General features: G+C 35.3%; 1 protein-coding gene across 1 annotated transcript in view; it reads left to right on the forward strand.

Moving 5' to 3' along the window:
- Nucleotides 1-23,304, forward strand: part of LOC148945976 (carboxypeptidase D-like) — a 67,722-nt gene extending 44,418 nt beyond the window's left edge. The window contains exons 12-18 of the mRNA XM_089097879.1: nt 2,083-2,228; nt 5,149-5,339; nt 9,440-9,747; nt 13,038-13,312; nt 16,349-16,499; nt 18,795-18,970; nt 21,232-23,304. Of these exons, the coding sequence (XP_088954005.1) occupies nt 2,083-2,228; nt 5,149-5,339; nt 9,440-9,747; nt 13,038-13,312; nt 16,349-16,499; nt 18,795-18,970; nt 21,232-21,651 (1,667 nt within the window). The 3' untranslated portion in view covers nt 21,652-23,304. The remainder of the gene's footprint in view (nt 1-2,082; nt 2,229-5,148; nt 5,340-9,439; nt 9,748-13,037; nt 13,313-16,348; nt 16,500-18,794; nt 18,971-21,231) is intronic.
- The last annotated feature ends 642 nt before the right edge of the window (nt 23,305-23,946 follow it).

Below are 23,946 nucleotides of genomic sequence, written 5' to 3' on the forward strand. Positions count from 1 at the left end.
TGAGAATTCTCTCGAGTAGAATTCATCCGAAGTAAAAAAAAAAAAAAAAAAAAAAAAAAAAAAAAAAAACTATATTATGAGTATTGATGCAAAAAGCACCGAAATTTGAGCTTTTTATTAAAAAATACCGAATTCACGGTTTAAACCTAGACGCCCTGTGGCATCTCTTATTCACTCAAAAAACACGGTGAGAAAGAACAAGGGACAAAATTATCAATTAAACTACAAAAAAACATCCGAGTAAGAATAAAGCAGGAATAAAACGATGCAAAATATAATAGAAACACAATTTTGTTCGTAATGTTGAAAGCCAACGAGTGATATTTTCAAGCTGACCAGGGTGGGCCATTCAATTTCAGTCTACTAAGTATTTTTTTACGAAAACAATATGAGAGGAATTTTAAGACTGTTTTAGAAATTAGAATTTATTTAAAAGTGTTGTTGGAAGTATGGAACAAAACTATAAATTATTTTTAATCTGCCCTTATAATATGATCTTTTGATGCATACACATCATTATGTTCGTTTCCATAGTAGTCTGTTCGTTTCCATGAGGCCCTCATCAATATTGCAACCTGTTGGTTGTGTAAATGGGTCAGTAGGACCTTTTTCAGGGAGCTGAGAGTAAAATCTGTTCTTGAAATAGAAAGAGCCGTCGGGCAATACTGGGGCACGAATCGTCCAAATGCCGTGAGGGGATTCTGTTTATTCCTTACAATTTGGAAAGACTTGTGCAAATGTATGAAAATTTGAATGTCTGTACCTAAAAATCTCGTTTTCTAAGATTAAGGAATTCCTTTGTGCCGGGTTTCACAGGGGTCCAGGATATATATATATATATATATATATATATATATATATATATATATATATATATATATATATATATATATATATATATATATATATATATGCGTGTATTTAAAAACCAGTGGCCATGTACACAAAAAATAAACAAACAAAAAAACAATAAAGAAAGAACAATAACACTCAACAAATTTAAACTACAGCTTCTTTCCGCGCCATCTGACTATTCTCTGTAAAACAACCTAACGCGATAATTAGGTCCCTCGAAGTAGTCCCCAAAACACCCGGGAGCAGCGGTACATCCCCATGAAAAAAAAAATTATCCCTAAAATTCACCAAACTTTTGCATCTACTCAGAAAATGGTCAATCCCATCCCCAAACTCCCCAGAGAGGGGGCAGGCACGTCTCTTTCCCGAGCCATTCCTATCATAAGACTCCAAGTATCCTTTACTCAGTGGTATGCAGTTTGCCCGCGCCTGCAAACAATACTTAAGGGTTCTCCACGGTAAATTCAGCTTCAAATGAAACTCCTCTCCATACACATCTTTAATCTGTCTATAAAAATGCAGGCTAATAGACTTTTCCAGACCCGTTAGCCAAACCTGAATCTCTTAATCCCGAATGCGCGATTCAAACTTACCGAGGAAATCTTCAGGTTTACCTAGAGGACCCTGCCCCTCATTCCACGCCCATGATGAACCAACATTATCCAACAGGGCTTTAACCTGTTTTGGCCATTCTGCCTTGTATGATCAAGGTAAGGTTGTTTGCAGGCTTTTGTAAATAAAACCATTAAAATTCAAAATAAACTATTAAAATTCTTCAAAGGATTTGAATTTAATTACCTTTCTTTTTAATGTTTGTACGTATTATTCCATCCCGAAATTAATGTATGGTCTTGAAGAATGTGCTTAATGTGTGTTCGTTACTCACGATTTAATAGCTCTTTATAGCTTATTATGGATCGCGTGAATGATTAGGTCATATATAAAGTGAAAATTGAATTTTAAATTCGAATCTAGTTCACAGTATTGTATGGTTTGCGTTTTCAAATTTCAGTTTGACACTTTGAAGGTTTGGAATGTTGCGCTCAAAATTCAACATTCTTTTTTTTCTTTTTTTATGTGATGAATTTCAGGAACTATTATTGGAAACAAGTCTAACACTGTTATACGAACACCTTCTCTGGCCAAACTTATTTGCAAAAATTTTTGTTTAGTCGCAGAAGCAAACTAAATGAATTACTTTGTTTCTGACGGTTTCTATTTTTTTAGGGATCCGAGGAAAGGTCCGTTCTTTTGATGGAAAAATGCTCAAAGAAGTTCGGATTCGTGTTGACGATGAACTACATCCGATCAACATGGACGAAAGTTCTGGCACCTTTGCTACCTTTCTTACAGAAGGACTTCATACGTTATATGTAAGTTAAGACAAATTTATTATAGTCAAAAAACTTATATAACTAAAGTCCTCATGTTTATTGACTTGTGTTAGAAAACTCTAGATTTAAAGTAGATTTTTCATGGATGGAATTGTGTGATTGGGATGCTAAACGGAAATGTGGGAAACTAAATAAAACTGCTATCCAGTCACCGTTACTGTTGCCTAGTGGTAATATCTGATTATGGTATGTGCAACTAAATTCCGATTTAACTCAACCCAGTTAAACTCGCCCCATTTAACTTAATCTTCGTTCAAACAAACCCCGTTCAATTCAATCCCCCATTCAACTCAAATCCATACGGTAAATTTGCTGTGATTGATTACATCTAAAGGAAACATGCTAGCAAAATAAAGTGGTATTGTTAGATTCCTTAGTTTACACCCTTTCCAAATACCATAGTCACCTTTATTACAATGCAACCCCCTCCCCCTGATAGTCTGTGATGTAGCCCTAATCATATATTTCTTTTTTTTGTATCTCGAGGTACGTTATCTCTTCTTCGTTTACCATTTTTCTCGCATTCTTGACCAAGTAAAAAGATTTCCGCCAAGAAATTTCAGTACAATCTTTGGATGAAAATATTATTTGGAATGAAAAATCGATAACAATGTAGAGAATCTGATTAATAGAAACATACTGCAATTACAAAGTAAGAGTCTCATTGTTTTTGTGTTTTCTTTTAGTTTTTATATATCCTAGGACTATATCTGGGATCTTCAGGGGGCGGTGCATTGTCGGAAAAGCGACCAGATTAGGAAAGAGCATAAAATAAGGAATATAGGGAACTACTTTTATTTTATTAGTAGATTTCATTTAGATATGGTCAACCATGGAAAATTTACCCGCTCCCCCATTAACCTAATCTGACCTAATCTGTTGCAGGGCCTTAATTTCACGGGGCTGGAGTTGACTGAGCGTTATGTCAAACAGGGGTTGGGCTGAACGACTGCAGGGTAAATGGGTTGGGTTGGATTGAACAGGGTTGGGTTATATGGGAACTATTACATTTGTTTCAAGTATAATGGTATTGGTTTTATTTTGATCTGCAAAATAGACAAATATTTGTATTTCTTAACTTCAAAATTACAAGACAAAAATACGTCTTTAATTTCGGCTATCTTTTGATGAAGCTCCGCTCCAACCATAAAAGAATGACAAAAAAAAATCCTACAGCCCTGATAAGGCTCCGCTCCAATCATAAAAGAATGACAAAACAACCCTAACAGCCTTGACATAACAAAATTGTGGCAAGTATGTAAAGAAGGGTGAAGTGGGCTATCTTTTGATAAAGCTTCGCTCCAACCATAAAGGAATGACAAAACAACTCTAGTATGTAAAGAAAGGTGAAGTGGGATACACATATAAACACATCTTTACCCTTCTTCCTTTCTCTCCTGTAATTCTTAAAGATTTATTGGTATTTCAACTTTGGTGTTTGAGAAAAGCATGTGTCCTTTCTCCTTAGCTTGGCAACTGTATCGTAAATTACACTGAAAATAGCTATGTAAGGCTGCTGCAGAGTCGGTATAATCCCAGATTTCACTTTTTGTGTCGTTTACTGTCCTGATGTCGTCTTGTTGCTAGTTAGCCCTTTTTCCACTATGTTCACCTCTATGGGTGTAAAACTTGGCCTATAAAAATATTCAAAATTCAGGCTCTTAACTCCTGTGGTCATAGATATATGAGACACGTATTTGGAGTGAATTTTTGCGACCGGGTATTGAAAAAGTCAATAATACTTCGATGTGGATAAATATATGATATCAAAACTATATTTTACCGCCGCTGCCATTCTTGGTTCAGCCAGGTCTGTTACAGGTCTTTCTCTCTTTTGTCTTTTCATTGCCACCCACTCCCTGGCTGGACAAAAGGCTAAGGAGGCCAGGTAAAATTAGAGGATGTTCACATTCATCGCTGTAATAGAACCTATATATGGCATGGTAGACGATGAGACCCTACTTGGCTTGAAATAGGGCCTCCATGACCGTGTGTAGCAGAAAATGGCCCTCTGCCATTTCTTAATATTAGAAAGACATGACTCCTGTCTTGCGAGCTGAAAGAAGAACAACAAACCAAGAATCTGGATGTTTGATTTGCTTCATTATTTTTTTCTATCCCAGTTTAATCCCATTATCGCAAGCCTTGCCGTTTTTTTCTAAATTAACTATGTGTTAAAAGTTTCCTTTTAAGATAGTTTCTTGCATTTTGTTCGACAAAAGAGTTGTTATCTTTATATAAAGTGCTTGTTAAAATTATACTTTAAAAAAAATGTGTAATTGTTAATACTTTCAATTGCAATTAATACCACTTAGCTGAAATTGAATTGTATCACCTAATTGAAAATCATAGTGGACTAATTGAAGTTCATTGGATATTTGAAAAGAAAACTTTACCCATTTCTTTTTGGGGATTACTTGGTGGGTCAGGGGCATCAGGTAGGGATACCAATTCATGAAAGTAGAGAGAGAGGGGGCAAAAGAAATCAATTTTCATATGACGATACTAAAGGTTTACTTTAAAATCTAGGGGGGGGGGGGGGGCTTTTTCCGATTTTTTTAAATGAAATTAACATGAAAAAGTATTTTCAAAATCTAAGGCTGTAATTGCTTATTGTTTGTTTTTTACTTCTTCCACTAAATTCACTGTGAATTCGTTTGCATGTACCCTCCTAGAATTTGGGTGGGGCTTTTTCTTTATTTGCTGAAAATCTCTAACAATGACTGTCGAAAAGACTAAATTTATGAAAAAAAATTCTCCTTTTATTTTAAATTAATGTTTATGAAAAAAAAAACTGGTAGCTTTCTTTGTATATGTGGATATATTTTTGTATTAAACGAATAAAATTCTGCTGATGATTTATTTGTGGTTTATTTGAGTATTTGTTTTTATATTGCAGGTTACCGCTCCGGATCACTTGGAAAAGTCGTTGAATATTACTGTTACAAAAAATCAAATTCAGTACCTGGATGTTAGTTTAGAAGAGACCCCAGATAAAAAATACACACCAAAATACCTGAACTACGATGGATTGACTGCTGAACTCAAGAAAATTGCCAACTCTCATAGGAACATAACTTGTCTCAAAAGGTACCTCTTCTTTCTTTTTCTGCTTTTTCCATGATTTACATCGTGGTGCTAGGCATATCTTGTGCTCAAATATCACTAGTCCCTTACTATACCCTGTTTAAATCACAAACAAATTAAAATGCTTATGGAAAAGTACCCATCCCCTCCTTGAAAAAAATATATTTTCCTTTATGTGAAGAAAGCTTCTGACAGTCTTACACACAAGATCTTCATCGGTAAGCTGTATCATAACGGTGTACGTGGTGAAGCATTGTCATAGTTCTCTTCAGACCTCAGTGGCAGATTTATTGCTGCTGAAGCTGTAGATGAACATGCGCCAGTTGATTAAAGAGTACTCCAAGGTTCAGTTCTTGGGGCATTAGACGCCGGCGCCGCGCCGGTGGATCGACCGAACGCCGCCGACGAGAGACTTGGTCAAACGCCGCCGAAGTGTCGTAACGCCGCCCGCGCGCCAAGGGCGTGCCGCCGCCGACAGAGGCAGTGGCGTTCGGTCGCCTTCAAATTAATTTTGCGGCAATTCTTTATTGCGTCAACCGCAAAGTCGGAGCTTTTCCTTCTCGTGTGGTTTAGTATTTCGATTTTCCTGATTAGAAATCAAGCAGGGCTTGCACTATCCCCGAATTTTCGAGTATTTCCCAGAAAATCTATGCTTCACCCCAAAATAAATTTGGTTCTCCGAATTCCCGACAATCACGCAATCACGGTCCCATCCCTAGCGATTTATCGCAAGTAAATTTCCTTGCCAAATGTTACTTTGTATACCATAATTCCTTACTACCCTTTTGTTCATTAATTTTCGTCTCTTTTGTTACTTTGCATAAAAACCAGACAGATGCAATATGCAATTGCAAATATTGCAATATACACAGTGCTTCATATGTTGACAAAAAACAGTATGGTCTTTATGAAATGACTTTAAATCTTTTTGAATGCAGTTTCCCAATCGTTATTTCTAACATAGTTTGTAGTCAAGAATTTTATTTTCAAGTTGAATAGAATTATAGAACGCATTCATTACTATACAGCTTCAGCCTTCAGTTGGATTCTGAAATTGACAGCCGACAGATTGTTTCTACAGCTGAATTGTAAGTTTGCAGATTTTTTTTGGCTGTTTTTGGATAAGATTTTCTTAATGTTTAATACTCAATTGTTAAACGCCTGAATGTTTAATACTCAATTGTTCGGGAGCTACCTCAAAAATATAACTCATCAATAAATTGTAAATTATTGCCTATAGGGGGGGGGATAGGGGGCAATCATTTTTAAGTGATAATACCTTATTTTTTTTATTGAAAGCAGGGTTGCCAAAAAGACAATTATTTTTTTCACTTAAAACGGAGACGGAAGAAAATGATATCAAATTCCATGAAAAACCATTGAAATATTTTGATAGACCCAGGGCCCCCTATTAAGACTTATTCATTGTCTTGGGTATTTTGCGATTTCTCATAGGCTACTGGCCTAATTTGGCTTTTGTGTGTGCTCCCTTTTAATTAGATTCTTTGGATCTTATTGAATGCCACGGTGAATCTATGATTCAGTTTTCCAATAATTTGATGTATATCTGAATAATTTCGACATTTTTGTTGTTGTCTTTGTACCCATTTACTCATACCATCAATTTTTTCCAAAGAACAATAAGCTGTATATCGTTATTTTGCGTGTTTGTTTGAAACATATAGTGACCATGTTAATTATTCAGTAACTTACTTTTCTAATAAACGCTGAGACGGTATCCTATCAATGTGGTATCCAGAGGGGGGGGGGGTAGGGGGGTATTACATTTAAATGATAATATCTCGAATTTTTTTTATTGAAAGCAGGGATCCCAAAAGGTTAATTTTTTTTTAATTTAAAGCAGAGACGGCATTTTAGTGACCTATCCCCCCTCATGAATAGGCTCGAATCTGCTGAAAATTTAAGCATGTGATTTGAGACAGCCTAACCGAAACACTAATGCGTATAAAATCAAGGGATCATCCAGATAGCGCATTATCGCTCTCGTCCCAATGGAACGCCGCTAATGTATGCCTGGCGGCACGGCGCGCTGTTGTGTGCACCATCACCAATGGGTTTCTCTACGTAACATGGCACTAGGGTCTAGAGGGCATCCCACTTCCTCGTCTCTGTCAACAACCTCTATTGCCTTTTTAGCACCTTATCTACTAATGTCAGCTATGGATTGTGTCAGAAAAGCTACTCTCAGGCTGTATCGACGTCTACATTTGATAATCAGGAAGAATTAGTGACACTCGCTATGACAGTACTCCAAGTGACATAGCTCAAGATGGATCACCCCTCACATTCAAATTCCAAGGAATGATCTTGAAAATATTCAATTGATTTGAAAGAAATCGACTAGCTTTAAATTTATGGAACCGTACCTCCTTTTATACTTCTCTCTTATTTATCCTTATCTGTATTATTGTTCTTCTGTGAGGATGTCTATATTTCCATCTCTACTTACATCTGCAAATCAGCATCAAGAGAAAGCGGCTAGAATTCAACACTCAACTAGATACGCACCTGTTGATCTTTTGGAGATGAAGGATATTATATTCTCTATAAATCTTTGATGGCATATCAATACTTCCCCGAAGAGCTCCCATATTGCCATTCTGGATCACCCTGATTAGTGAGGGGATTAAATTCGTACGCAGTTTGTAGCCAGGATGATGTAATTGTTCTGGCCACTCCCTGAGTTCGTTCAGACTTCGGTCTGGCCATGAATGTGGGGTATGCTTGGAACTCAGCTCCTGCTGAGATCCGTCAGTCCCGAACCCTTGGCTCCTTTAAGAAACACATGAAAAGTTTTTGTTAAGAGTTAATGTTATATATGATTTAGTTACATATGGTTAGAAGATTTGATTACATCGTTGGAGATTGCTTAGTTAGCGTTAGTTTGTCTATGACGTAGTGGAAAGTTTGGCATGTTTTTGATTGTCAGATGATGGGGAGATGGCCGTATTTGTGGTCTAGATTCGATCGCCGTATTGTGGTCATCACGTGTTTATGGGAACAGTCGGTGGGTTGACTTTTTATTTCTTATTTATTTATTTTCACACGTAGTTTAGTATGGATATTTTAAGCATTATTGATTAGTTATTGTAAGTTGTTTCCCAAACAACGGGCCATCCAACCCTTTGGAATATTATTCCTCTAATTACTTATTTAATGTAATAAAATGGAACTTGAACTCATCCCCTCTCGTTCATTGAGTAAAGACTGTTAAGTCTTTGTAGAATGTGAGTAGAGTAAAAGTGTATGTTTTTCTTTGTTTTTATTCATTAAGAAAAGACGGCTAAGTCTTTATTTCATGTGAGTAGAGTAAAAGTATGTTTTTCTTTGATAAGGATCCTCCAGAGCTATGATGACGTATAGGGTGTCGAAATGACGTTTCGGTTGCTGGGTCTTTTTCAAGAGACCGGTTGAAGACCTGTTGCCCCACTTTGCAGGAGCGGGGGTCGAACCCTGGACCTTGCATTGCCTAGCAGACCGTCGATCCATTGTGCTGCCACAGGATCAAAAAGACAATTGAAACAGTTAACTTCATTGCATGGGATGGAAAAAGCTATCATCATCACAGAATAGTTGGAACTCTGTTATTCGTAAATATCTGTTTACGAATGAGAGTCTCATAGCCACAAAGCTGGTAATTAAGCTGGCCACTAATTTGTAACTGATTATACTTTTGATAATGTTATTCTTCTCCGTCTAACTCCGCGCTACCTCATCTTAAATTCCTCCAAGAAGATTATGGTGACTTATTTGTTACTAGAAAAAGATCGGGCTTATGGAGGAATCTCTCAACAGTTCCTTAGATGTAATGCCAGATTCGTTATGTAATTTCCCAATATTTAGATTTATGGAAACCATTCTCCAGAAAACTAGGGGAGAATTCCAGAGCGTGCGGCATTGTCCCACCTCTTTTTAAAATAAATTTTCTTTGCAATTTTTAATAGAAAATAATTTAAGTTATTAGGTTTTGCGTGTATCTAGTTTCAAGGAGGGGGTGAATTGCTAAGACCTAAAAGTCAGTTCGCTTTTTCTTTTTTCTTTCGTTTTTTTATGTCTTTGGAATAATAATTCTTTTTTTCTAGCATTGGAAAAACAACCGAGGGTCGTTCAATTTGGGCTCTACAGATTATGGCAAATGCAACAGCCCATTGCAATTCAGATGAACAGGCTTTTGCGTTGCCTCTTATTCGATTCATTGGAGGACTCAGTGGGAAAAATTTGCTTTCCGTTGAAATCCTTCGACAATTTTCTAGCTACATAATACAACAGTTTAATGTGAAAATGATGGATAGAGTCATTGAAATCATTCCCGTGGTTGATGGTGACAAGTTGGATGGTACAAATCCTTCGTGTGAGGACCTCAAAACGGGTGAAATAGCAAATTCTTTTGGTTAGAGCACCATTTTTTCTTTCGTTTTTTATTCATTGAAACATGATTTGATATTATTTGTCTCAAAAGTTACTATACCCAAGTGACAAGTGACAAACTTTGAGTTTATGGGGTTCAGAATCCAAAGTACCCTTAAAGTACTAAGGTACTGTAATCCTTAAAGTACTAAGGACAGTGAAATTAAATCCTGATTATTTGAATTGCTTAAGTGAAAACTTAAACAACCATATACATCTGAAAAATTAAAAAATTGGAAATTCTATTTTTAATTAAAAAAAAAGATCTGCATATGATTTTATGCTGTTTTTGGTAGGAGTGAATGGCAAATTCAAAAGAAAGGACTAAGGTTAATAATTAGTAATTGTAACTGTAATTTATAATTTCTGGCAGGGTAGACCTAACTAAATCCCGCTCAAATCTCAGGGGGGCCATTGTCTTTACATCCCAGGGAGCTGAACTGGCAGAGTCATACCACTGACCCCTTCCCTAAACCCGGACATTGAACCCGAGTCCTGAAGGGCATGAACAATTCTAGTTCCACACTGGAACAAGACCAGTGTGCCATCCACTCGGGTAGAAACAAAATAAGCTAAAATATATGACGCTAAACAGCTTAAGAAGGCATAGTTCTCCGTTGAAGCTGTAAGTGTCTTTGGGAACCAACAGGTTGTTAATGTTTTAATTTTTATGGATGAAAAGATTTGTCAAATGTAACCAACTAGTTTTCTTATTAATTTTCACGATTCAACGTGGCAATAATGAAAAAAATATAGTACTACCCTAAAAACTTTATAATTTTGAAACAGCAAAAAAAAAGATCTAGAGAATCTTGACTTCCTGGTATGAATTGATATAAGGTGGGTTTAGGGCACAAAATGTTTTCATTTTGATGTTCTTGGTACTGGCAAAAAAAATAGTTAAAATTGCAGAAAAATGTACGAGGAAGAGAGATTTTTGATACGAGTGTATCAATTATCTGGCTTAACAGAATATATAAGACTAATGCAAACATCGTTTTCGTATAAAAAGAAATGAACCACATACATGAGACCTCTCGAAGCCTCATTTCATTATCTGCTTGAATCTTCGTGGGAATTTTTTTTCTCGTTTCAAGGAAGGCTCTAAAAAATTATAATTCTTTAAATGATAATATCAAACAAAAAAAAATCCATAAAACATTCATAGTTTTTCAATTGAGTATGGTTACTTTCAAGAACCAAGTGCCGCATTATTATTTAGTAAAGAGTATCTTTAGATTATTTAATCAAAGATTTTTTTTTTTAATGAACCGCTTTTACTGTCTTCTAGGTAGTTGGTATCGTGAAAGCTATTATTTAAATATTTAAAGCATATTTCAGTGTGCTATAATTAAGCAATGCTAGCCTATAGGCTTCAAAAGTGAATTATTACGCCCAACTTTTTTATTTTTATTGAGCCTTTATATAAATATAAAATCTAGAACGTTTCTGCTAAGCAAGGATATTGGCCCTCACTGTTCCTATATTAATGTCTCAAATTATTTGGTTCAGTATCATAAAATGCCAATGAACCAACAATCTTTGCTGTTACAGTACGTACGTACGTACTGTGCATCTAACTGTTTAGATTATAACACGTATAGTACAGCACGAATAGTGAAACGTCTTTTTCTTAGTTAAACAAATAGTTTAAATTAAAACGGAGCCAAACATCCATTGTAATACATTGCAAATAACTTCTGAGGTAGCTCGGATTAGTGAAAGAAGTAAATTTTTTGATGTGAAGACGCACTCATTGTTACCTCAAATAAGGGCAAATCTCTCTTTTTGTTAAGTATATGGATTATATTATACCAACTGGCTTAAACCATAGTGCACAGTTTTCCTTTTGGTAATATACAGCAAAGTTACTGTGGGACTTTATTTTTTTGTTTGTTTTTTTCTTCATAGGACCATAGATTTCATGCAATTAAAATAAATAGCCTCTCGGATCATTTTTAAGTTTTACCTATAGGTAGTATCTTTGAAGGGTTTTGCAATAATAAAAAAAAGAAGTCCTTTTTTAAAGATGCACTTTATAGAACTATTTAGTAAAACAAAGGTTGCTTTAAAATACACTTTAGTTCCATATATAAATTTGTTGCTTTTCTTGCTTATATAGTACATAAAAATAGGATTTTTTTTTTTTTTTTTCTTTGCCTTAATAGCTGTCTTGCTAGCTATATTTCATTTATGTGTTATATTTATTTTAATTTTTTTACATATAGTCTTTTAAATTTCAAAAGCAAAGATTTAAAATCATAATTCAGAGACGGTCAATGAGTTTTGATGTATCTTAACTATCTCATAGGAATCTCTTAATTTACGCTAAATTCACCATTACTAACATGTGATAGGTCCATTAAAAGGTGTAAAGGAGGTTCTAGACGGTCAATCATTTTGATGAAAAGCTGTTTCAATCAATTGGCTCAAGCATGATTGACAATCTAGGCTTTCTAGCTTGCGCTTGGGTCAATCGATTGATGGTGATTGATAGAAAGTTTGAATGACTCAAGCGGTTGACAGAGTTAATTAATTGGCTATCGTCTCAGTTCTTCAGTAAATCTAGTCGCTCCAGAAATATTTTATTAAGATTTCAAAAATGTGCTTAGCCGTATATTCTCTATGATGTACCTCCGCCCGTAAATATGTGAAGAGATATTAAGTTTACTCTAGCCCTCTAATAGCTTTGTTTAAATCAATAATTCTAATTTTGGAAAAATATTTGATTGTTTAGGTTATTATTTTTCCATTTTTCTAAGTCCTTTGAACCAGTCTCAGAGGGGGGGGGGCTTCCTTCCTTTAAAACCCTCTTAGTAAAACCTTCCAGCGTAAACAACTTTCAACTATTCTTATTTTGGTTTTGTGACAAAAAATTTTCTTTTTTTTAAATTAAAACGAACCGAAAGCAGGGTCTTACCCGATTATCAAATGTTTCAAGTCATTAGCATCATGGCTTCTTCTTTATTTCTTTGTCAAAATTTTAAATTATAAAAAAAACTTACTTAAAAAAAACAAATTTTAAAGAAAGGAAACCAACATTGAACAATTATGCAACTCATTAGAGGATACCGAGAAAAGAAAGTCCTTCCCCAACAAAAATGTAATTTAAAAGATAAAAAAGAAATATTAAAAGGATCTTCCAGAGAACCGTGTACTGTATAAAAGTGTGGACCCTTCGAAGTGTCAATTAGCTGCAAATCTTAGCCCCTTGAACATTTTTTTTCAATATAGGCCTTTACTGTTTTGAACCGTCTTTATCCATGATTTCAGGTGGAGACGCTCATTCCCATGGATACAAAAAAGAAGCTACATCCGTGATGGATCATTGCAGAAATAATCCGGCTTCTTTCCAAGTATTACTGGATACTGGCCTTACGGCTGTCCGGCGACCTCCAGAAGCTGCTGAAATGCAAGCTGGAATAATTAAGGTCATTACTCTTGCTTATTTGAATAAAACCTCAATCTTGTCGGGAGATGTGATCAAGTGTCAATCGACAAGAATGAAAAGGCATGAAGGCCATCATGTTCAGAAATCTTCTTTAACGGTAAGCTATTCTTATTTTTTCTTCTTCTCCTCCTTTCTTTCTTTCTTTCTTTCTTTCTTTCAATACCTCTTTAACGGTAAGCTATTCTTATTTTTTCTTCTTCTCCTCTTTTCTTTCTTTCTTTCTTTCTTTCTTTCAATACCTCTTTAACGGTAAGCTATTCTTATTTTTTCTTCTTCTCCTCCTTTCTTTCTTTCTTTCTTTCTTTCTTTCAATACCTCTTTAACGGTAAGCTATTCTTATTTTTTCTTCTTCTCCTCCTTTCTTTCTTTCTTTCTATACCTCTCTCGTACTCTGTCTCAATTAATATTATGCTATAATTTGTATGAATTTTCTTTTAAGACAGAAAAAGGCTTATGCCAGTTTTGCCTCTCCCTCAGACTGCCTGTCTTGGCTTTCTCTCCAATTAGCAATGGCTCTCAACTTTTTTGTCACAGTCCACCAACGTTGATTTTAATTTAAAATCAAGAGACTAGGTCTCGGCCTTCGGTTGTCAAATAATCGTTATTTGATGGTGTGATTGAAAAGGTTTTTTGTTTTAGCTACCTTGAAGCTAACTCATAAGCTACAAAATTAGAATCTCAAACATATTTGTGCGCAAGGTAACCTCCTCCCCACCTCCCTATAATGTAGATGTTTAGACCAGTTTTGAAGTAATTCGAATCCAAAAACTGAAGGAACTAGTATGTTTCTTTTGTATGTGAAATTGTAACAAATGTTTCATAAAACGAAACATGAAGTCAATTTCAGCTTTTTTTTTTTTTTTAGATCATGCAAGGATTGCACTTTTTGAACACTTCAGGGACTGAATAGTCCCTAAACATTTTTCTATTTCTTATAAATTTTTTTAGTCCAAAATTATGATAGCAAATTATTTTATAACGAATTGCACAGGATTATAATTTTTATTTCAGGTATAGGCTTATTTTAGGAATTCTGTATTTTCAGAAAATTCACTCATATGCTTATTGCCCTTTCTTAATTTTAATTAGTAGAATTGGAAATTCTCATACCTAGCACCTTGGGGAGGGGGAGGGAAAAGGATCTTTGTGAATTCTATAAGATCTTACCCGCACAGTTAATAAGTTCTATTCTTTAGAATTATAAACCTTTCATGTTTTGCTGTTTCTGAAAACGAAAAAAATACTTATTAAGGTTTATATTTTCTCTGCAAGTTTTCGATATGTTATTTTTCTGCAGTCCTACAGTTTTAATGTTTCAATGTAAGTTGACAATTTTGCTATTATTCGACAGCTGAAATTCATCTTTATGTTTCAACACAAATAGACTTTCGAAATTTACTTTGTGTTTTTTTTTAGATTAAAGAATATGTCAAAAACAGGCGAAAAACGTTCAAAAAAAATTTGTTTATCCACTTTTATTATTTTCATTTTTGAAAATGATTGATATCAACATTAATTATTTAATTTATTTTAAACTTACCCTTCAAGGGATGTGAGTGGAGGGGATTTTGTGCTAGTTTTGTTGTTTCTTAATGGTGGTTCGATGTGGAGACTAAAAACGAGGGAAGGCCACGGTGTATCTAGTGTCTTATTATATATATATTATATATGTATCTTATTATGTACCTTATTATAATAAGATAATAGGTATCTTATTATATTTATATATGTATCTAGTGTCTTATTATTATATTATAATGGGCCTAAATGTGCACCAGTGAACAAGGAATTATATTAGGTGCCGCGTAAGTTTTTTTATTAATTTTTTTTTAATTTGACCTATATTGAACTTGAATGTAGATAGTACAATATTGACATTTTGAGTTAAGAATTCAGGCATTTCTAACTTGACCTATTCGGGGTTCTGAGGACTTTTGTCCCAGGGGTTGGAAACATCAGCTCATTTAGTAGTAGTTGCAGTGATAATAGTAGAATAAATCAAATATAACCAACAATCAGCAGGATATCAAAAGCTAACCTGCAAGGGCTTGCTGCGAGCACAATGCCTCCTAAAATAGAAAATAAATAGTAACTTGAATAGAATAGATGTAAAGAAATGAATCTTTACGTTGTTTTTAAGATTTAAGGATTAGAAGGCAAAAGTATCTGCCTGATTAAGCACAAACAACCAATCACATACTAAACATTAAGACATTTCTTGGTCTTAATCAGAAGAATATTTAAAGTAATGATGTAAATGAAGAACAATTCGGTTTTAGGAAAGAAAGAGGGGATTTTTAGGCTTATATCAATTTGATTTTCCAGACCATTTTATTTTGTTTGATAATGTCTCTTTGATTTCTAGGGACTGGGGTTTAAAGCCAAATTCTTACGAAACTATAGAAATTAAGAAGATTTTATTCAAGAATATGGCTTTAGATAGAGACACGGGTGAATTTGGTTTGAACTCTATTTACGATAATTTATTAAAGTTAGATAGAATGAAGTTCAATTCACCCAATACGATTAACCTCTGTCCAAGTTTTAGTTCAATTCATGCTAACGAACCGGATCCAGGAAGGTCAAGGAGACTCGCTTCCGTTTTTGCTTTGGAAAGAATAATATTATTAAACAATATGTAGTAATTTTACTTTATATATAAGTTATTGTCTGTAATTGTTTTAGTTCAGTATTACTACTTATGACGGTCACTGCATATATGACCGAAATATCTAGTATTTTTTGTGAAATTTATCACTGTCTATTAAAAGGATTTAATCCCAATTTGAACTTTCATTTATCGCCATGGGAAGGTAGTGTGGTCTCCGAATTTATCTAAGGCTTTTTAGTTGAAATATCTGTCCTAATCCTGTTCCACGAATCCGAATGAATTCACTCAATTTTAATCCTAGGCCCGTCTACGTTCTCTCTGGCTCATACAAAAACATCTTACTGTTGCTTAATATTCATCCATGTTGAACCTACAGTCATGTGTGGGAATTAATGAAAGCAAAATGTTCTTCTTTTTTTTGTAGGATGTCAGAGGGGTAAATAGTACTATTTTTAGTAATTCGTCCTTATCACTGCCTGGCCCATCATCTGCCTTAAACATAATGTATTTTTCTTATTTCAGACATGGAGTTTAGATAACCTAGGTGTTCCTGGAATTGAGATTTATCTTGGATGTTGTGCTGCCCCTAAACAAGATGAATTAATTAAAATTTGGGATGATCAGAAGCAAGCATTAAAAGCCATTGCCACTACCAATCTAAATGGTATCTCAGGTAGGTTTACTGAAATATTTACTTTTCCAAATTTTACTGTTTGAAGATGCAAGGAAATCGTAAGCGATGTTGTTTTAAATTATTTTGTTTGTTCCTATGCAAGTTACGACTTTTTTCTTTCTCCCTCTTTCTCTCTATATGTATACATACACACACATATATATATATATATATATATATATATATATATATATATATATATATATATATATAATCTTCTAAGTATTATATCTTATCCCTCTTCACTTTCTTCGGCTTTCCAATTGTCTTCTTGTTGGAAGATCTATCGGAATAGTGATACAGCAGTGATTTCGAGTTTTACATCATGTATTTCTTTTATACATTTAGCTTATTTTTTTGAATATATTGTGTGCAAATTCTTTCTAATTGCTTCATGCATGATGAACTTGCAGCTTTTTTAATACTATAGCCTGGTGGTTAGGCATGATTCAAGGCATTGTGTATCATATGAATGGAATGTTTTGCTATATAGGCTTAAAAATTGACTTATTTTGCACATTCAGGAAATTATTTAGGAAATTCCTCATGCCATTGAGATTGGTCTGAACTACCCGCCCGGGTAAAATTTGAAAATTATGCCCAAGAAATGTAGTTTTTTATTGTTTTGAACTCCTACCTCTTGCTTCCTTCTTCAGCAAAGTCATTTGATTTATCTCTCCTAACGTTTCAACCGAGTTTGCACAAATGTACATAATTTATAAATTAAAAGTAGTATCTGGCTAAATTTTGCCACAAGCTGGAATTATCCCAAAACACACGTTACAAAAGATTTGTCTTATAATCGAGACGTAGCTTTGTAAAAGTAGGTTGGCTATTGAATGTACCATAAAGCTATATTTCAGCGCATCTTTTAAAACGCTGTTTCTGGGCATTCATCAGTTTCTGGCAACTGTTAATACAGACAGCTCAAAGCTTGATAGCTCAAAACTACAAAAGACCTTATTTCATCTTTCCTTTTGGGTCGGTTTGTTATTTAGCCCAGATTTTTTACTGAACTTTTAACAACGAGTGTAAATTATAAACTGTTTGCTTTTAGTCAGTACAAAAAGGAAGGTGAATATTGAAAATAAAGGGATAAAATAAGGATTCTCTTTTTCAAATAAACTAAAAAATAATATTAGGTGGTTTCACCTTTCAATCCCCCCCCCCCTCCACTCCCCTTTCTTCTTCGTATCGCACAATCCTTTTACAAATTTATCCAGCCAGCAGCAGAGCCTCTGGGACAACAGGCATAAAAAAAGAAAATAAGGTGCACTCTCTTATGTGCACCGGAAACCCAACGAGAAATAATCGCTTGAGGTATCCGTTTTGTAGCGTCACACAGTAACTTTTTTTAAAATAAATATTAGTGATTGGCCGGTAGTTACCAACAAGTAGTTATATTGGTATATTACTCGAGTTTTTTTTCTGTTTATGCAAGCATTAATCAGAATCCAATTCAAATGCTGTGTCGTCGACTAGGCTAAATTATCCTCAAGGGGCGCCACTCCTCTAGGTCACCCTGCAGCGTTGTTAGCAGTCACGGTTTTAGTTAAGAAAGCTCGTGAAAGGTCCACCCTTATGCCACTATGAGGCCATGCAAAGCAGGATTCTTCTGTCAGAGATAGCGGGAAGGAAAGAATTTGCAGATTTTTTTCTTGAATTTTGTGCTCAGAATCTAACAGCAATTTTTTTCAGGAATGTTTTGAATTCTGCTAACAATTATTAGAAAAAATTGTCTGTTAGTTCACGGAAAAATAATCGCTAGCAAAAGTTTGCTAATATTGTTTTTATAGGTAGGCGGAAACAGGCTTATATAATTTGCCTGTTGTTGTCCGCCTCAAATCTATGCCCGTGGATGTCCCTGTATGTCTTTTTATACATTGCACTCTTGCGTTTCTGTCGCTTCATAATTAAAATGAAACGAAAACACAATAACGAAGAAAACTTCAGATCAAGACTGTAGAAAATGATATATATATATATATATATATATATATATATACACTGAAAAACTAAATTTGTTTTTTTTAAACAGAATCAAGCATAAATTCAAACGAATTTCGAAATTCAATCCTTTATCGTTTTTTCTTCTTTTTGTATTCTGTTTTATTTTTTTGGTTGATAAAGGCTTCCGAAGATGAAGCCGCAGTATTTAGACTTTTATTAGTACGCATATTTTCTCGTTCTCCCTGTCTTGATTTAAATTTTTACCGATTATTATGTTTTCATTTTATTTTAATTACAAATGGAAAGACAATGTGGCTTAAGAAATTATTTCCTATTGCTTTACAGGAGTGGCATCAAGCAATGAAGGTCATCCTATCACAAATGCTGCCATTAAAGTTTATCTTGGTGAAGTTTCTGTTGCTAACATTTCTACTGGTGGTTTTGGGCAATTTTCAGTTCTTACATCTCCTGGAGAAATAACGCTTAATGTTTACAGCTATGGATATTACGATCTATCTAAGGTAAAAACAGCCTAAAAATTTGAAACAGGCTTGTTAAGACTGAACTTGGACTTTTTAAAAATTCGCAAGTTTGGCAAATTAGTAGATGAAAATCTAACTATTTTTCTTTACTTTTTTTTTTTGTTTCTTGAAACAAAAAGAGAGAAAGAGCAGAGAAAATAAAAAAAAAGAAAAGGAGAAGATTTCTCTTTTTGTTTACTTCTTCCTCCTTTTTGTATATTTCTGTTTGTTGCTTGTTTTAATTGACAAAATTATTCTTTTTTTCTTCTTTTTTAGTTTACTTTTCCTTGTTTTTTCCTTTTTTCCCCATAAAATTGGATTGTTCTTGTGTTTGCAATCCCCAAAAACATGGCTCTTTCTTCTTTCTCCTTCTTTGTGTGTTTCCGTTAATTATGTGTTAATTGAGAAAATTTTGCTTTTTTCTTCCTCTTTTTCAAGTTTCATTGTTATTAAATTTAATCTACCGATTTGGAAACAGTCCTTTCTTACCCATAAAAAGCCTCTTCTAGAAGCCGACCGCTGACTCTAGGTGGGATCAAGGGGCTAACTAAGTCTGGAAATTTCCACGGCGGTGGTGGAGCTCCAGGCAATGAGGCTCTACCCACCCTCCCTTGGCAGCATAGGAAATCCGTTAGCGCACCTCAAGGCGGTGAAAGGCTGTAAACATCTCTGAGCTCCATGCCGAGCAAGGTTATGGCCGACGCGCTACGGGTGACCGGAAGACTGGGGACCTTGTGGTGTACCTTATCCCCAAGAAACGACCGGTAATGATGATGATGAATTTGATACAGAGTAAAAGTTTGGCTACGGCATCCCCGGTTTCAAGCGATGCGACGGAATTTGCGCCCTCGTCAAGAAGTGGGCTAGCTACCATCCTATCATTGACATGGCAGACAAGGCACTCTCGAGTGGCCTCCAAATAAGTCTACCGGAAACGAATACCAAGCGAGTGGTTGGGATGTATGAAACCCCTGTGACCCTAAATGGTAGTCAGATCGAAGACGTCGAGTCGTTTTAATACCTTTGGTCAATGGGAAACCCTGCTGGTGAATCTTAAGAATATGTACGGAGCCGCATATCGTCAGAATGGAACGTCTTCCTTTAACTACGGCAGGTTCTCTGGAAGCAGAGCGAAATTCTGACACAGACGAAGTTCCGAGTGTATGAAGCTATGGCTCTATGTTCTCCTCTATGGATGTTAAATGTGGTCACTTAAAGCAGCCAAAGCATTCATCTTGAATTCATTCAACCCTAAATGCCTGCGTTATATCCTGGGCTTCCGCTTTTCAGATACAATCTCTAAAGACAAAGTCTGGAGAAGATGTGGGGATCGCCAACTTGTCTCTGATATTGTCAAGCAGGGGAGACTGATATGATATGGTCACACAATGCGCAGACAAGATGACCATAGAATCAAAAGATGCCTCAGATGCCTACCACTACCAGCATGGATAAAGAGAACAGGAGGCCAAAAGAAGTCCTGGCTCGTGACTGTGAAGGTCGATCTGGAGCCAATCAGAGGGTTCAGAAAGTACGGCCGTCGTTGGAATCGTCAGTGGCTGGGTGGGGGGCTCCAGCCCCCCCCCCCCTCCCACTGGCTGAATGATGCTGCCTTTTATTTTATATTTTTGTTTTGATATTTCTATTATACAGCATTGGAAGTGCCGATTAGACCAGCTAAGCCCCCCCCCCCCTAAAATTCAGCTTATGGGCGCCATTGGTAGTGTCCGGTCTAATGTTGGTCCTTTTTTTTAAACTTAGTCTAGACAAAAAATATAAGAAGAGGGAAGCTCGTAAAAGGAAAACTTAATTGTTTATTTCTTTATTTTTCTTGACCAACATTTCCCTATTTTTGTCCCTTTTTCAACACTATTCCTGTTATTTATTTTTATGGCCAGCTCCGTGGAAACTTATTTCCTTTTTTCTGATAGAATTGTTTGCAATGAAAATATTATGATTTTATGAAACCGAAAAGAATAATGCTTTGATTTTTTTCTTAGTCTTGAAAAATAGTTCAGCTCCCTGTCTATCCCACTTATCTGTGCCCTTGGGGATTATATTAATCAAGCCAATGAATTTGGAGTGAAGCGTTCGTTGGACTTAAGGGAATCAAAATTACTGAAACTTATTGCTTGAAAAAGACAACCTGAAAAGCTCGAGGGAGTAGATTGATTATATAGAAATTATTGAACCGATTTTGTGTCTAGAATTACTTCTTTAACAAACAAATAACATGGACTTAATGCAATATATCTTTTTAGGCTATTAACGTACATACTGGTGAGATGACTCGACTTACATTGTCTGTTGAAAAAGATAAGCGAATTGTTGGAATGCCTCGTTTTGCTTTTATGCTTGTTGCAGTTTCTTTAATTCTGTTAACCTTTGTGATTATCTTGGCCCTTTATATGTGCTGTGTTCGGAGTAGGGTAAACCGACGGCGTGAAGGCTTTCGCATATTGAATCATAATACCCTTTTCCAAGATGATTCAAGTGAGGATGATTCGGATTCTGATGGCGGTTTCACGAAGAAGAAAAGGAAAGTATTTCGAGGGAAATTAATACAAAGACAGTATAGAGATGAAACAAGTGATTCTGAAAGTGAGGTTGAGCTTTTTAGTCAGAAAAAAGGGCGAAAAAATGGACTACTTAATAATAATATGAGTACAGATTCTGTTTAAGCTTAGCAAATACCTAAGGAAGAAGAGAAAAATCTTTATGCAATTAATACAAAGACTCAGATAGTGAAATTGAGTTAATCGAGAATAACATGAGCAAAAAATGGCTGTTGATAGTACTACGATATAGCGTCAGAACAAGTTTAACTATATGGAATAGATCGTATTTTTAATTGGAATTGACCAGTATAATTATCATAAGAGTAACCATCATCATTAAGAAAATCATGAAGAAACTTAATTCCTATCAAAATAGATGCTATGAAATCAAGGCCGTATACAGGAAGGGTGATTAACCGGGTTTACCCTTTTCCTCCCTCCCCCCGAACTTTCCGTCTGGGAGGTAAAGAAACCTAATAAAAATACGTATATAAGTAATTTTTTGTGCGTTTTCTTTGTACTCGCCCCTCCGAAAAAAATAACCTCCCCCCCCCCCAACAAAAAAAAGCAGGACACGCCATTTTATGAAAGATAAGATCAAAGAATAGTTTTTTAGATACCTAATAAATTATCAACTATAGTATTTTATGAAAGATAATATTTTATAAAAGATACCAAGATCCAAGATACCTTGATACCAAGATCAAGGAATAGTTTTTAGATACCTACTAAATTATCAACTATAGTATCAATAATCGGATTTATTTGAAAAAATAAATGGTTAATTAGTCTTCTATAAAAATATGTCTTTGATACGTAGGCCGATGCTCCATGGGATCTCAAATCAGGGCAAGGGCTTGCTATTTTTGGGACATTGCTATTTTGCTATATTGGTCAGGCGGGATTGGTCTGGGTTTGTCGGGTATATTATAAAAAGTTGTGATAGCAGCTTGCTAATTCTGGTAACCGGGAAATCCAATAAATAAAACATAATGGTATGATAACATCTCCCTGCTTATAACGAACTTCCTGTACTCCTTGGAAATTGTACGAGAAGTTTTAATTTGGTTCTGGAAGGTTGGACTTCTTGGAATTTTTTCCTGTTTTTGTCCTTGGTTAGAGCACGAATTATTTTTGGCCTTTATGACCTTATATTTTCGGCTTTCCGAAAAGGGGGGGGGGGTGTGAACGGCTGAATTAGTACATTAGAGTAGTTGCGTTCCTTCACCTGCAATATTTTATTATGTTTTCTTAAGTAACAGTTTTAGTGATGATCCCATTGGTGTACACTGTGCACAGTGAGGTACAATCGTGCCATCTGCATTACTTCATGGATTTCTCTGAGAACTGTTGGTATCCTTAGTTATAGACTTGTAAATTTCTTGATTAATAAGCTGCTCTTCTAAATGTAGATCCAAGGGGGCCGGCCTGGATACCAAATTATCGATTTTAGTTTTATTGTCAATCTAAGGTAAACACTTGTTCCCTTGCTTTAAGATCTCAAGTTCGGAACAAATGAGAACCGATGTATGCATGTCATGCAGAGCCGATCCTAGGGTTGATGGTGCCCGGGTAAAAATTAATTACTGCCTCACACCTGACTCAAATATAAACAAAAAAGCCAAATCAAAGTGAAAAATTTGATCAAAGTGGGCAATCTCCAAGCCAAAGCTCTCCACCAGCTGTGGTGCCCGGGGATGCTGACCCGGTTGCCCCCCTTCCCTTGAACGGCTCCGATGTCATGCATCTATTTTAATGATAGACAACTGTTTATATTATGAAGCCTAGTTTTTTTTTTTTTTTTTTTTTTTTTTTTTTTTTTTTTTGTTAAACGAGTAATTTTATCTCCTTTTAATCATATGTGCTGTAAATTTCTGTATAGAAATTATTTTCGAACGATTTACTTAACAATTAGTGGCAAAATTTAACGTTATTTGAGGGTTGGAGCGGTTTTAGCCGTAAGAAAATGCAGTTCCTAAGGCTAGCTGTCGAAACCCACGAAACATATAATAAACAAATATTCTTGTTTGAACTCTCAACAAGCAACAGCATAGCAATAATTTTCTTTGGACATCTTATAGCAATTTTGATTTAATAATGAAAAGACATAAACTATCTAATTTGAGTTAAAAGAAAAACTTTTGGATGCTGACCATCGGTCTGTGTTGCGCAGGTACCGATCTCCTGATTTTCTGCCTTCGGTAGAGAGTGCAATGCGTGGTTGGGGGCAAATTATCCGACGCTCCCCGTGTTTTTCCCCTAGATTTCTCCAGGTACATATTTAGATCTGAGTCGACTATGGCTGAGCTTACAGTCACACCATTGACCCCTGTTCTCAGGATTTCAAGTCTAGCGCGCTAACCACTCTGCTGGGACACCTCAGTATGAGTTATTGCAAAATATTTATAAATTTAATGT

The sequence above is a fragment of the Artemia sp. Qi Xiang Cuo genome, chromosome 12, assembly GCF_049724085.1.
Source record: "Artemia sp. Qi Xiang Cuo chromosome 12, ASM4972408v1, whole genome shotgun sequence".
Taxonomy (NCBI): domain Eukaryota; kingdom Metazoa; phylum Arthropoda; class Branchiopoda; order Anostraca; family Artemiidae; genus Artemia; species Artemia sp. Qi Xiang Cuo.